The 13,955-nt window shown below is 40.8% G+C and overlaps 1 protein-coding gene across 3 annotated transcripts in view; it reads right to left on the reverse strand.

Annotated features, from left to right (window-relative positions):
• Positions 1-13,955, reverse strand: part of TRPM6 (transient receptor potential cation channel subfamily M member 6) — a 671,614-nt gene that overhangs the window by 320,040 nt on the left and 337,619 nt on the right. For all 3 annotated transcript variants that reach the window (XM_085633062.1, XM_085633061.1, XM_085633064.1), the window contains one exon: positions 8,804-8,953. In XM_085633062.1, coding sequence (XP_085489188.1) covers positions 8,804-8,953 — 150 coding nt within the window. The remainder of the gene's footprint in view (positions 1-8,803; positions 8,954-13,955) is intronic.

Consider the following 13,955-nt stretch of genomic DNA (forward strand, 5'->3'; position numbering starts at 1 on the left):
AAACGGCCAAGAGGGCCATGTGGCATGCATGCGACTTAATGTAGGCCAGAGTACAATGATATTTCATCATACATATCCCCTTAGAAAAGTTAGGCTCTGTCAGGGGCATAGTATCAGTACTTCAAGCTGCACTAACTCTAGACTTAAATTCTAACCTAGCTCTACAGGTTTGCATGACAGGTAGGAAATCCAGCTTGGCTTCAAAGTCTCTAAAAACACTGGGGCAGTTTCCTACTTGATCGGGACTGACATCTGAGAGAAACAACATTAAAAAGTAGCTACTTCCAGATCCTACAGAACTGGAACTATATCCTGCAATGACTTAAGAAAGTAGGACTTCACTTAGGCTCTTATTGCTGGAGTTGTAAAAAGGGATAGCTGTGACATTCGGAATCTAGAGTAATTTTGATCAGAATTATAGGACAAAATGGTTAAGATTAAAAGGTATACCACACTTGCAACCCCTCGGGTGATCCCTCGGACGAAGTTCATAGTTAATTTAAAGAGATGGATGAATATCATTGGCTGTAGCCAAATGATGAATGCTGAGAAAATAGATAACTGCAAACAGTCTAACTTCAATGGATGCACATGGTGCCAATACAAAAGACTTAAAGGCTGTATTCAGGAGGTTGTTGGGCCTTTTACTAAAAAGTCCAACTGCCCACTGTCAAAGGACTGAAAGTGACAAAGAAGAAACCACACAAAGGCACCTAGTAGTGATATGGACATAGACTCTCAATTTATAATGGAATATTGTATTATCTAGTCTTGTGATTATTAGGTTTCCTTGTCACCTACATACCTTTCTCTTTCTCTATACTATGCAACAAAAGAAGAAGAATACTAATAATACTACTACTAATACTAATACCTTAATAATAATTTCTATGTATTTTTACTACTTCTAATAACAGTAATAATATGCATATTAATATTAATTATAATACCTCTCAGTCCCCTACCACATGAATATCATCCTTCTTAAGCTTATGGTCATTCTCGCCTTACCACCCTTCTATACAGCCTTAAAAAAAACATAATGAATCTGAAATTCTGCATATGTGGACTGAACATCACATCTTATTACCTCTCAAATTAGACAATCATACTTAAAAATGGGTAAATAATAATAATGATAGTAATAAAGATAATAACATTCTTCTGATGACTGTCACTACTAAGGGACACCCCTTTTAATTATCAACAAGCACCTTGGGACTTTTGAATGCACAGACACCTATTAGCAGTAATGTTATTGGTAGTGATATGCATCACATACTTATCTTGTTCAGATTTATGCTTCTTTTTGTATTAGGTATCATTTTACAATCAAAAAAAAAATCCAGAACTAATTGAAGCATGCAAAGTCTAAGGAGTACTGAGTTACCAAATCCATCAAAGACATTTTTTTACTGCAAGCCCCAATCATAGGTTTTGGTGCAAAATGAACAAGTACAGTAAATGGAGAATAAGCTCTTAGACCCTAAAGTCTTTTATATTGTGCAAGCTCTGTGTGAAAACATTGATTATGTGTGTTTGTATCTGTATATAAGCAATCATACATTATCCTTCTCTTTCACACTCCGCACCTGTGGCATTTCTTTGCACATTTTTTATTTACCTGTACGATTTTTGTATAAGTGAATTTATAAACCTGTCTCTTTGTGTCTAGGTCTATTTTTTGTTCTGATATTAAATACATTTGTTTAGTTTGTTAATAATTAGCCATGTGGGCAATGTGCTTAGATCAAGACATAAGGGGCATAACATTTACTATGTAATTATATTAATACTGCTATTTGACTGTCAGGGCATGTAAAAAAGATTCCCTTCAAGGCAGGTTCCTAGTTTTTGAAGATTTTAAATCGTGCACCAAAGACAAAGTTAAGCTTACAATATGAGCTAGATGACCACGCTTTGAAAGTGACTGTTGAATTTCTGTTGCATTGATTTTATCTATCAGCCGCTTTTGAAACTGTCTATAATTCCAGCCCAATCAGGTGCTCTGCTGAGGAACTAGTTCTGATCTTATGATATGATTTGATTTGATTTATGATTTTGTATAGCGCTGAATCACTCCAAGGGGTATCTCTGTGCTTGTAACGGCCCTACTGCATCGGCGGCTGATTAAAATAGATAGGTTTTAAGGAGTTTTCTGAAATGAAAGATGGTCATACAATCACGGAGATGTTGTGGTAATTCATTCCAGAGAACCGGGGCCAGATATGAAAAAGCTTTGCCACCACTACGCAATTTTTTAATTCTGGGGATAGAGAGTAAGCGTTTAGATCCTGACCTAAGAGAGCGTAGAGGAGTGTAATTGGCTATTTTACTAGAAAGATAAGACAGGCCGAGACCGTTTAAGGCCTTGAAGACAATACAGCCTATCTTAAATTTCACTCTTTTCCTTACTGGAAGCCAGTAGAGCTTTTTCAAAAGGGGCACAGAGGGAGTCCTGAGCGGGGCACCCGCAACTAGGCTGGCCGCCGTGTTCTGCACAACCTGCAGTTTGTTTAAGGAGGCTTCATTGGTCGAAAGAAGCAGGGCATTACAATAATCTATTCTACTCATAATTAAAGCCTGCATCAACGTTTTTCTAGTCGCATGAGGAAGTAAGGGAAAATTTCTCCTGAGTAAACCCAAAACATAGTAGCAGGTGCCAATCGTAGAGTTGACATGGGCATCTAGAGTGAGCTTTTGATCGATTTTAGCACCAAGATTTTTGATCACTTCTTTAGGAGTAGGGGCTTTACCCAACTCCTCATGCCACCAGGTAGGTGACCAACAAATGGCGGCACCTCCAAACAGCATAATCTCAGATTTTTCAGAGTTTAATTGGAGGAAATTACTTTGCATCCAAGAGGCAATAGCTATCATGCCCTTGGAAAAGATATGCTGGATGTCAGATCTATTTTTTGTCAAAAGTAAGGAGGAGTTGGGTATCATCTGCATAAGAAATGGGATTAAACCCCAAACTCCTCATAAGTTTCGCCAGAGGAGTCACATAGATATTAAAAAGAGTTGGGCTCAAATACGAGCCCTGAGGGACCCCCTTGGGAACCCGGGAAGGGGCAGACTTAAAAGGGCCCAAGGTGACTGTTTGAGATCTATCCGTTAAGAAATCAGTCAACCATTTCAAACCGAGTCCCTGAACACCCAAATCTTGTAGCCTCTCCAACAGAATCTGGTGGGAGATAGTGTCAAATGCTGCTGAAAAGTCAAGCATCACCCAAAGTGCTGCCTAACCATTGTCCAGTGCCATCCTGATGTTATCAGTCACCTCCACTAAGGCCGTCTCCGTACTGTGTTTGGCCCCAAAGCCCGATTGAGAAACATCAAGGGAGTGGGTGGATTCAACAAACGCCGATAGATGTTTATTGATGTGTCTTTCTATAAGCTTGCTCTGTAAGGGAAGCAAGGAGATGGGACGGTAGTTGGTCAGCTCAGAAGTATGAATTTTGAGGTTTTTACGGATAGGGATGATCTGAGCATGTTTCCATTCCGACAGGAGACTACCAGAGCTCAAAGAGCTGTTAAGAATGGTGCAAATGGGTAATGCAAGTTGGGCCGAAAATTTAGAGGATACTTTAGCGGGAATAATATCCAGAGGGGAACCTGATTTGGTACATTTAAGAAGGGATATAACTTCTGTAACAGCAACAGAGGGGAAAGTGTGTAGTTGAGAGTGTATATTCATATGGTTAGAATAGTCTGCTATAGTAAGGGAGGAAGAGGAATTTGCCAAGATGATTTTCTGGTAAATATTTTCAACTTTCTGAGTGAAGAATTTTATCACACAAAGATTGCGAAGAAGTGTCAATGGTCTCACAAGCTTTCGGGCTGGTAAAGGATTTCAAAATTTGGAAAAGCATCCTGGAGTTATTTCCAGCTTGATCTAGTAAAGATGCAATGTGATGTTTGCGGGCCTTTTTAATATTTTTATGGTATATGGTCAAGGCGATCTTGTAGCTAACTTTGTTTTGCTCATTATGAGAGAGTCACCATGTACGCTCTAGCTTTTTAAATGAGCTCTTTTCATCTCGCAAAGCAGGGAAGTACCAATCCGTAGGAGTGTTTTTCAAAGGATGGGTTAGAAGCTTCATAGGAGCTGCCTTGTCAAGGACGTTAGAAATGACTGAATTGAAATGGAGAAGTTGTTGTTCAACATTATAGGATACGGTATCCATATCCCAGGAAAGAAACGGGGAGAGAAAATGATCAGGTGTCAATTCATGCCAAGGTCTATACCAGCGGTTTGCAGGAATTATAGGCGTGGCAGAGATAATAATCGGACTAGTAAGTTGGAAATTGATCAAGGAATGATCTGTCCAAGTAAGCGGATTGGTGTCACCACATTCAATATCCTGGGAGTTAGGAAAATTGCGAGTAGCAATTACGTGTGGAGAGATAAAATCTTGTAATTGGCTAGTGAAGTCCAATATCGGGCCAGGGGGCCTGTACACCAGAGCTCCTTTCCAACTGCATTGTGAGAGAAGGTCTATTCTAAATATGAGGCATTCAAATGCCTCTGTACACACTTGGTCAAGGATAGAAATAGATATAACGTCTTTGTAGATTATGGCTATACCACCACCAGCTCGGCCTATCCTGTCAAGTCTCAAAATGCGATAACCCTCAGGAATGGCCATAGTAATGGCTGGGATGGAAGAGGGTTTTATCCAGGTTTCAGTGATAAACCCTATCTCAGGATTTAAGTCAGTAAAGAGGTCCCATATATTGACGGCATGCTTAGGAAGAGACCTAACATTGGCCAGGAAACAATTCCATTTAGTGTTGTTTGATGAAGATCGATCCGAATCATGAGAGATGTTATTAAGAGAATCAGAAGATTCACTAAGGTGAGACTGTTCTGAAGAGATCGATGGAGGGCAGGAGTATACAGTGCTCTGAAATCTGCAGGCCAGACATGAAAACGGGCCGTCAAATAGGCAATGCGAGTGAATAAACAGCTTGCAAGGGGCAGACTTAATGTTTAGTAGTTGGTCCCGCGTATAGCTGTAGTGTAGGCTGGGGGCCTTTAACGTGACTTGCCTGAAAATGACCAGGGGTCCTGGCTCCTGGCGATAGACTGGCGTGGACGGGCGCAGACAGGCTTGCCTCTGGCGCGCCATTGGCACTCGCGCTGCGCGCTTGCATCCCCCCTGCTTAAATAGCTCCAACCACTAGAGCGCTAACCAAAATGGCGCTCAGTAGCTGGCCCTAGCCTGATGTAGTCCCTTGTTTGTCTCGCTAAGTAGCGAGATGTGTTTAAAACTTTTAAGGTGCAAGTGAGTGGGCGAGACAGCGTTTAGTCAATATCAAATATAGTGGCATCTAAAAATAACATCCAAAGATAAAAATAGTAGATATAGATTTCAAATGAGGTTGTTTTCACTTTCCCTTCCAAAAGCACTCCTTTGACTTGTTGCACACACTAGGACCCCCAACTATTCTTGCTTTGTTTACTTTAATGTTATGCCTCTGGTCTGTATCATCTGGTTTTTTTCTGCTTCCAGCTATACTGATTACACCAGTGGTCTTCCTCTATGGCTCAGAATAAACCAATTATTTGATTGAATGGTTGTGTGGACGGGCTGGCTTCCCCCTGTAGAACATTGAAAACTGATAAATTTGAGGTAATGTACAGCATTGCACTCTGCTTCCTGGGATATCTGCACAATCTCAAACATGTTCAAAGTAACCAATTGCCCTTCAGGCCACGTTGGTTGTTGGTACCTGTTTCTTGCAGTTACCAGTTTGGAGGAAATTATCCTACCTTTGCATCTCAGTTGTCATGAATTTGGTTATGATGAAGGTGTAAACTATGAAAATGTATTTTTCTCCCAGTTCCAAGCATTTAAACTGCAGCTGTCTAGATTCTCACAGGTTAATGCAGATTCAACAATATCTCTCACTGTTTACTAAGACTGTCCTGGCTCCTACAGAGTTCACTTTAAAACATGTACATCAGAGATTCCAAAATCAAGGCCTACCTTTCTTCCAGGAAATACTAAAACTCTCAATTGGGAAAACAACAGGCTTTTCGGCAATACAGTGTTACCAAAAAGTGGCAGGTAACACGATTCACCAAAGTGAAAGAAACCAATACAATCCAGAGAACAATATCCCCAAGTAATGAATGCCTATCCTTCCAATGTATGTATACCGACTGGTCTAAATTTTCAACGAAATGTAAACCTAATACTGTCCAGTTATAAAATGTTGGAATCCATGCCTGGAGCCCGGATCACTCTAATGCATGATGTAACCCATGACAACTTGCCTTGTTTTGCTCTAGTTGCCCTACTTAATTCATGCAATCATAGCTAAAAAATAAAAGGCACAGTCAAGGTTCAATAAAACAACAAATTAATCCAGATTGGGGAGGCTTCAATAGTCAGGGATCTTTCACAGTCCAACATATTCAAGATTGTATTTCTGAGCCTGAAAACAGAAACACATATGGGTAAATGTATGTTTTTTCTACAATGTACAAAGTTTGGTGAATGGCCTCGTTCCTGAGGAACCATAAAGCGGGTTGTTTAGTGAATAATATCACAATAGGCTTACAACCCATACAAAGCATTCTGGAGACATTTTTGTCAGTTATCTCCATGATGTAAAATTGTGTAAGAGGACCAACATTTTTCTTTTCAACAGATGACCCCTTTAAAGAAGTTCAGTTAAGACCAATGATGCATGTAACTGAGGGAAGACCTACAAAAAAAATCCAACAGCTTAGATTACCATGTGAAAAATCGCATCAACGTGATATGCCTTGGATTGGGAAACGAGGCAGAGAGATAAAGTTTACAATTTTCACTGAAACTTACATAGTATCCCAACAACATACTATTATAGATTCTAAAAAATATTTAAGGGATATTGATACTTCTGGTAGCATGTGTCTCTTTTACGTTGATAACTTAGTCATCATCAAGCCCAAGTACTGAGAGCCTCCAAATATTGTAAATCAGTTAAGTCTATCTGTTGCCAATTACAAATCATATTAGAAGGAAAAGTCATAGGCCTGTCGAAAGTTCGATCCTTACTTCATCTTACTGAAAACCAGTCTGGGATATTTGAGGGTAGACCTGCATTGAAATATTTTATAATAGTGGTTATGCTTAACTTTAACACAATGCTGTTATCATCAAATCACTTTTGAAAAGTTTCACTAGTTACACATTCTGCATGGGATCTCATTCAAATCTACAGCCTCTCTAGTAAAAAGCAACTGCTGCATACCACACAAAATTGTTGCAATTGTTCTCAAATTTTAAAAAAAAGAAATCCAAAATTGACTTTTCCGTATTCTGGATACCAGATTCTGAAACTCATGCAAGGAACCTCTCAAGATATTGTGTATTTCTACTTTGTAAAAACTCACAATTTCTTCTTTTATTTCCCTTTTTTTCCTCCTTCCTCTACCCTACCCTGTGAGATGCCTTTACATGTTCATTATCAGCATCACCTTCCTCTGTCGGAAGCATAGCTGTCCGTTTTGCTTGATACACAAGTGAAAGTAGTAATTTTACAAGAGACATGTCGTCATTGGAAAATCTACCTTCAAACAAACCTTCAACTGCATTATTGAGTAATGAAACATTTACTAATTCTTTTGATGTACTTTGAGGAAGTAATTAGATTTGTATGGTTAAACCAAATGCCAAATATTTTTCTTAAACACTGCAAATCTACCTTCAAACAAACCTTCAACTGCATTATTGAGTAATGAAACATTTACTAATTCTTTTGATGTACTTTGAGGAAGTAATTAGATTTGTATGGTTAAACCAAATGCCAGATATTTTTCTTAAACACTGCAAAGAGATTGTACAAGAGACAACTTGTGTGCTCCAAAACCTAATGCCTGTATTTGTGCCACAATATTTGTTCAATCAAAATATCTCAAATGTGAGAGAGAGAACAACCGTCCAGGTTCAAATAAAATATTGTTCTTGCATCTATCTATTTAATTTTATATACATTACATTCATGAACAAAAGGTTTAATAATATTGAAGAAGGTACATTAAACTAAGAAGGGTGCTTCCAAAGAACGGTTCTAAGAGTGATTTATGCCTTACTGCACAATATCATGACACTGTGACAAACATGACACGTATTCAATTACAAAATTCGGGTATTTACGCAAAGGTCTTTGTTCGGATGGGGAGCAAGTCAGGTGACCCAGGGGCCTATAAACTGAAGTGGTGAGTCTTGGAAGCTAACTTGAAGGAGGGTGGGGTGTATCAGCACATAGCTTTAATGTGATGATATTTTATTGAAAATGTGCTAAGATTTGAAGGATCTGAAATTTTAGTGGAATTATGTTGATTTGGGTAAGAAAGTGAAGCTTTGCAGATTGTGCCATCAGTGTTGGGCATGACAGAAGAGGATCTGAGAGAAGTGGTAGCTAAAGCTACTGTTTTAAATATTTGAATAAGATGTTTGGTAGGTACCCTTCTCTTGTGAACAGCCAGCAGACATAGTAATGGCAGAGCTGTGTGTGTGTGTCTAGTAAGACTTAAGAAGGCAATGTTGGGTGGCACAGTTGATAACCTTAGGTACAAAAATGGGACAATGTAACCTTAAGCCAAATCCCATGGCCTTGATTGAGAGTACATCCAAGGAACAGCAGACCATGAACTTCAATGGCTGAATGGCTTGGCCCAAAGATTACTCTCTACCTCTGTACTCCTTTTCTGCACTTCTAAAGAATTGATGACATTTAGTCTTACAGGTAGCTAACATTGCCTGAAGTCAAATATAACAATAGACGCATTGGAAGTCCATACCTTGCGCTTGTAAGGTTGTGCTGTCCTGATAAACTGTGAGTGCATGGTATTATCAGGGGATCCAAGTCTGCTGTTCATCTGGCTGTTGAGCTGAAGGTTCCTTTGGGATAAGCTGAGTGCCAAGCTTGCTGCAGAGTGATTGCCAGCCCCCTAGGTACAAACAGCAAAGTGTAAAAATGTGTCTCACTGCCAGAAACTAATATTTCCACAAACCTTTATCAGTTAGCAAATGCATATTCATTTAAACCCAGTGTAATGCATGTTTGCAGAAACACACCTGACTCCATTTAGGCATTACAAAATCAGCTGAGAATTGAAGCACATCTGATGTGTGTACACTCAATTATCCCTTCTATCGAGAATGTCTTGTAACATTGTTGTCCAAGCTCCGTCCAGGATGACCACAAACCAAGGGTAGTTCTAACACATTTCACCAACCATGACACAGCTGCACTTGCTCTCTCTCACACGCTGTATGATCTTCGAGACCTCTTGTGTAATCTGCAAAACTTTCAGCTCCAACAAGCATGAATAGGCAGAGACAAAATAAACATCACTGGATTCTTTCATGCAACCAATAGCTATGTGCTGCTCAGAGTTGAAATTTCGAAGGTTATAAAGGAAGTCTAAATGAAAACTAGCCTTCTATTCTCAAAAACTTTGAAATGGCCTACCCACAAATCTCATATTGGTGCCGAACCACTTGCCTTTAAGGTCTTGTGACTTCCTCTTTCAACATATTCCCCTGACTGAGATCTGTCAACCTCCAATGTGTCTCTCTGGGCCTTCAATTACCTCTTTCTTCAAACTACTTTCATTCAATACCCCATGATTACCCACAACCATTGCCCTGTAGATTCTTGATATTGCCGGTTGTTGCCTCACTGCCTGCCTGCCTACTGGGCAACTAGAGCCAGGCTGCACTGCGGCTCGCTGCCGCCAACATCACTTCCAGCACCAGGAGGCGCTTCAAAACTCAGCACGGGCTCCCACAGCGCAGGACGCATGCGGGTGTGCCCGGGCAAAGCCCGGGCCAAGGGCAGGCCCGTCTGCGCCCGTCCGAGCCCGTCAGAGGCAGGGCTGGGCCCATTCTTTTGGTTTTTGAAAATTTGGGACAATCCAGTCACTCTATATTGGGCAAGCTCCTAAAAGGTGAGAACCTCTGCACCCCTGAATATTGATACGCCTTGTGACGCTTTATATTTTTTAAATATGGGGAAAAGGAAAGCTGAAGCAAATAAATCAAACCCCTCAAAGAGCACGCTCAAATCGATAAAGGGTTCACGCTCACCCTTGTTGAACTACTTCACGGGGGCACTGGGGGCAATTGAAAAGCAAACATCTTCCGTGGAAGAGACCTTGAACACGGAAAACAGGGGTGAAACCCAGAGGGTGGAGACAAATGGCTGTGTGCAGAAAGTATCTGAGCAAATATTGGACAGTGTTCAGGCGAGTGAGCAGGGTAGCGATATCCAACCACCGTCGAAACGCCCGAGAAACCCAAGGGTAGTCAAAAGGGTAGAACTTGAGGGCCACGTGGGCCCAAGAAGTCTGAGTAAAAAGATGCAGAAAGGGTAACAAAGCGGGGTAAATCATTATCAAGCCACTCTACAAAAGTATCAACTCCCACTTACCCTTACTGTTCCAAAGATGACATAAGGAGGCTTTCGAGGCAGATAGAGGGCTTAGAGAGTATCCTTAAAGAAGCCCTTGGCAAGATGGCAGAGAAATTACAGTCTATTACAACCTCTTTAGAAAAATGCTTTGGAAATGTAGCCCCCAGTAGAGATAACTATCCATGCAAATGTCTGGACCCCGCAAGCAGTAGACCCAACAAGGTATCCCACATATCAGTACAGGAACCACCAAGTACACATACAATACTTGAAGGGAAACAAGTAGAGTCAACCCTAAAGAACCAGGGGAAACAGACAGAAACACAAGAGGTGGAACCACATTCAGAAGTATCAAGGCACCCTCTTGGTTCTGCTGGGAGAGATACATATAGTTTATCCCAGGGGAAGAATTTAAATGTCACACCTTCCCTATTGAACCAACTTGACCCTGAGCCCTTACAAAACCAAAGGTTTCGTCCTCAACCCATTCCACAGTCGCTAGATCTTCCACCGGAGGCTATACATTACACAATAGTGTTGGTAAATGTCCCTCATATCCCTGCCTACGAACTTGAATCTTGGAGTGCTCTGAGCAACAAATCTTACATTGGCTGAGCACTAGAGTAGGACTAACTGAGTACCTTTTCTCAGAATTTAAAATGGCCAGGAGAATAGCCTGGATAGGCAAAACACACAAAGCCCTGATGGGAGATTGCGTGGTTTTAACGTTTAGCTACCCCAATCTGGTACGGACCATCCTTGAAAGAGCAGAAAGTCATAATATAGCGCCTCAGGAAGTAAATATTGTGCCACTTGGATATTTTTATCGACCATAAAAAGTTCTGAGGAGTGAAACTGTGAGAAGGTATTACCAGCGGAGCCTTGCTTTAGGTATAGTGTAGCAGTAAGCAATCGTTTCGACAGCCTTAATACCCTAGAAGATATTGACTGACTAAAGTCTGATGTGGAACAACACCTCAAAAGTAAAAAGAACGTAGTTAGTACTAAGTCCACTAAAGTAAGTGGACATAGTTATAATCATCCCGCTCAGAACCACATACAGCTTACACCACTAAAGGAGGTTTAGTCATTAAGTCAGCTCAGTCGGGGAGACAAGGAGACAGACATCAGTCAACTAGTAGAGGAAACTATATTGACCCATGATGGAAGACAGCACCAGACACCAGCCATCGTCCAACTATAAATACCATAGATACCACATCTAAGAAAATAGAGGGTAGCCGTGATAGTAATTTAATCAAGGTGGTTTTTTGGAATGTCGCAGCCATTCGATCTAAGCTGGTAAACCCGGTTTGGGGCAACTTTATATCAGGATTCCCTATTATGTGTTTCCAAGAAACATGGGATGCAGTACACAAAAATGTTTATCAAACTTTTCACACTGCAGCAATATCCAGAGGCCATGGGAGGGCAAAGGGGGGTTTGTCCACACATTTATATAACACATTAAATGTGAAAAAAATAGAGCAGAAGTCGGATGATATATATTATCAGGTGATTGTATTGTACCTTGACAATAAGAATTGTGTTGTCTTAATAAATTTTTATAACCATGCCCCATTCAAGAAGATCGGGTTGATTTAAAAAAATAAGATAATGATTTGAAATGCATACATAATGTCAAGGAAAGGGACATGCTCATAATTTGGGGGGGGGGGGGGATTTTAATTCTAACTTCTGCCCAAACAATGGAAGTGAAACATGTGGCTTCATAGATGAGGACGGGAGTAGTGACACCCACTTCACACAATCACCTTATGGGGAATCCCTGAATGAAATAATGTTCGGCATGACTTAGGCTTTGCTAATGAATTGTGTGATATACCTGTCTCTTTAAATGTACTTTTAATGGCAGAGGGTGCTCCACGATAATAGACTATATATTGATAACTAACAGAGACTCAAATAAAGGGTAAAGCTTTCACTACCCACCAGATCACTTTGAGTGATCACTTCCCATAAAGCGTCTCCTTAACTCAGCTGAAGCGACAGAAAAACAATGTGACAGACTCGTCCAGGTTCCTCAAAATGTAACAGTAAATAGAACAAACAGATACTCCTTACGCTAGTCGCTGGTAGACCTCCTAGAAATTACATGGGCTGTTGTAACCAAATGTAAACCTGCCCTTTTGGCATGCCTGGATGAAAATACCACCCACGAAATAATACTGACCTCATTTCAGGCGATATCAAGAGCCATAAAAGAGGCCTTAGTCATGAAAAACAGTAATCCAAATAGGAACGCACTAGGGTGGTTTGATGCAAAGTGTACACGGGCTTATGTTAAATTAAAATATGAAACACACAAAAACCCTAGAAGTATACAAGAGCTAAGACAGGCCAGAAGAGCTTTTAAAAAAGTGCTCATGGAGTGCAAGGTGACTTTGAGATCGGAGGTTTGGGCGGCGTTGCAGGAGGCTTCACTTTATCTAAAGACTGTGCAGCCTACCGGAGGGCTGTAAAAGCCCCTTTTTTGGCTTCAGGGGATGCTCCAACAATTGAAATAGCAATAATAGAGGTACTGTGGGTAGAGCATTTCACCAAAATATATGATAGCAAATTCTGTGGAAACAATCCACAAACCCATTCACCAGGCGATGACGAAGTGGCTCACCCAACAATTCCTGTTGATCTCCTGTATGAAGTCCATCGTGCAATCATGGCAAGTATGGGCTGAAAGGCTCCTGGGACGATGGGATCCCCGTAGATTTATTCAAATATAATACGGCGCTATGGCCCCACTTCTAACACAGGTAATCAATGCGAGCTGCGCCTTTAAATTTATTGACACATGGTCAGAATCCATTTTAGTCCCAATTTTAAAAAAAGGGGGTGGACAAGATTCGGCGGGCTATCGTCCGATATCACTTTTAGATTCCCTGATTAAAATAGGCGGGCGCATTATGCTCGAGAGGCTACAGGATTGGGCAGAGGAAACAAGGTTATTTCTGAGCTGCACTTCGGGTTTTGAAAGGGGCTGGGAACCATTGAGCAAGGTCTAAATATGAATATTCTTATAGGGAAATACAACCTCGCTAAGATGGGCTGGTTGTTCTTAGCCTTAGTCGACCTTACAGCAGCATTTTATTGCGTTAGGCATGATAAGCTCTGGTGCATTCTCCGGGACATAGGTGTGGAGCCTAATATTATACTTTTTTTAAAGAAAACTATACAGTAACGCCAAGGCGAGGGTGCGCTATGGAGCGAATGGAGAATGCACAAATCTGCTACAAATTAACAAGGGTGGAAGACAAGGCTGTCTGTTGGCTCCCTTCCTCTTTAACCTTTATATAAATGAGTAAGGACAAAAAACTGTAAATAAATGTCAAGATCTCCCCCAAATTGAAGGGCGGCCAATACTTGCTTTACTCTATGCGGATGATGCCGTCTTGATGGCTCGCACTCAAGTGGGCTTACAAAGAATACTGAATAACTTCTTGGCCTTAATGCATGATTTAGGGCTAAGGGTAAACGCAACAAAAACCTTTACTATGGGATGCGGCACTGGCAGCCAA

This window comes from Triturus cristatus, chromosome 2_1 (assembly GCF_964204655.1).
Source record: "Triturus cristatus chromosome 2_1, aTriCri1.1, whole genome shotgun sequence".
Lineage (NCBI taxonomy): Eukaryota > Metazoa > Chordata > Amphibia > Caudata > Salamandridae > Triturus > Triturus cristatus.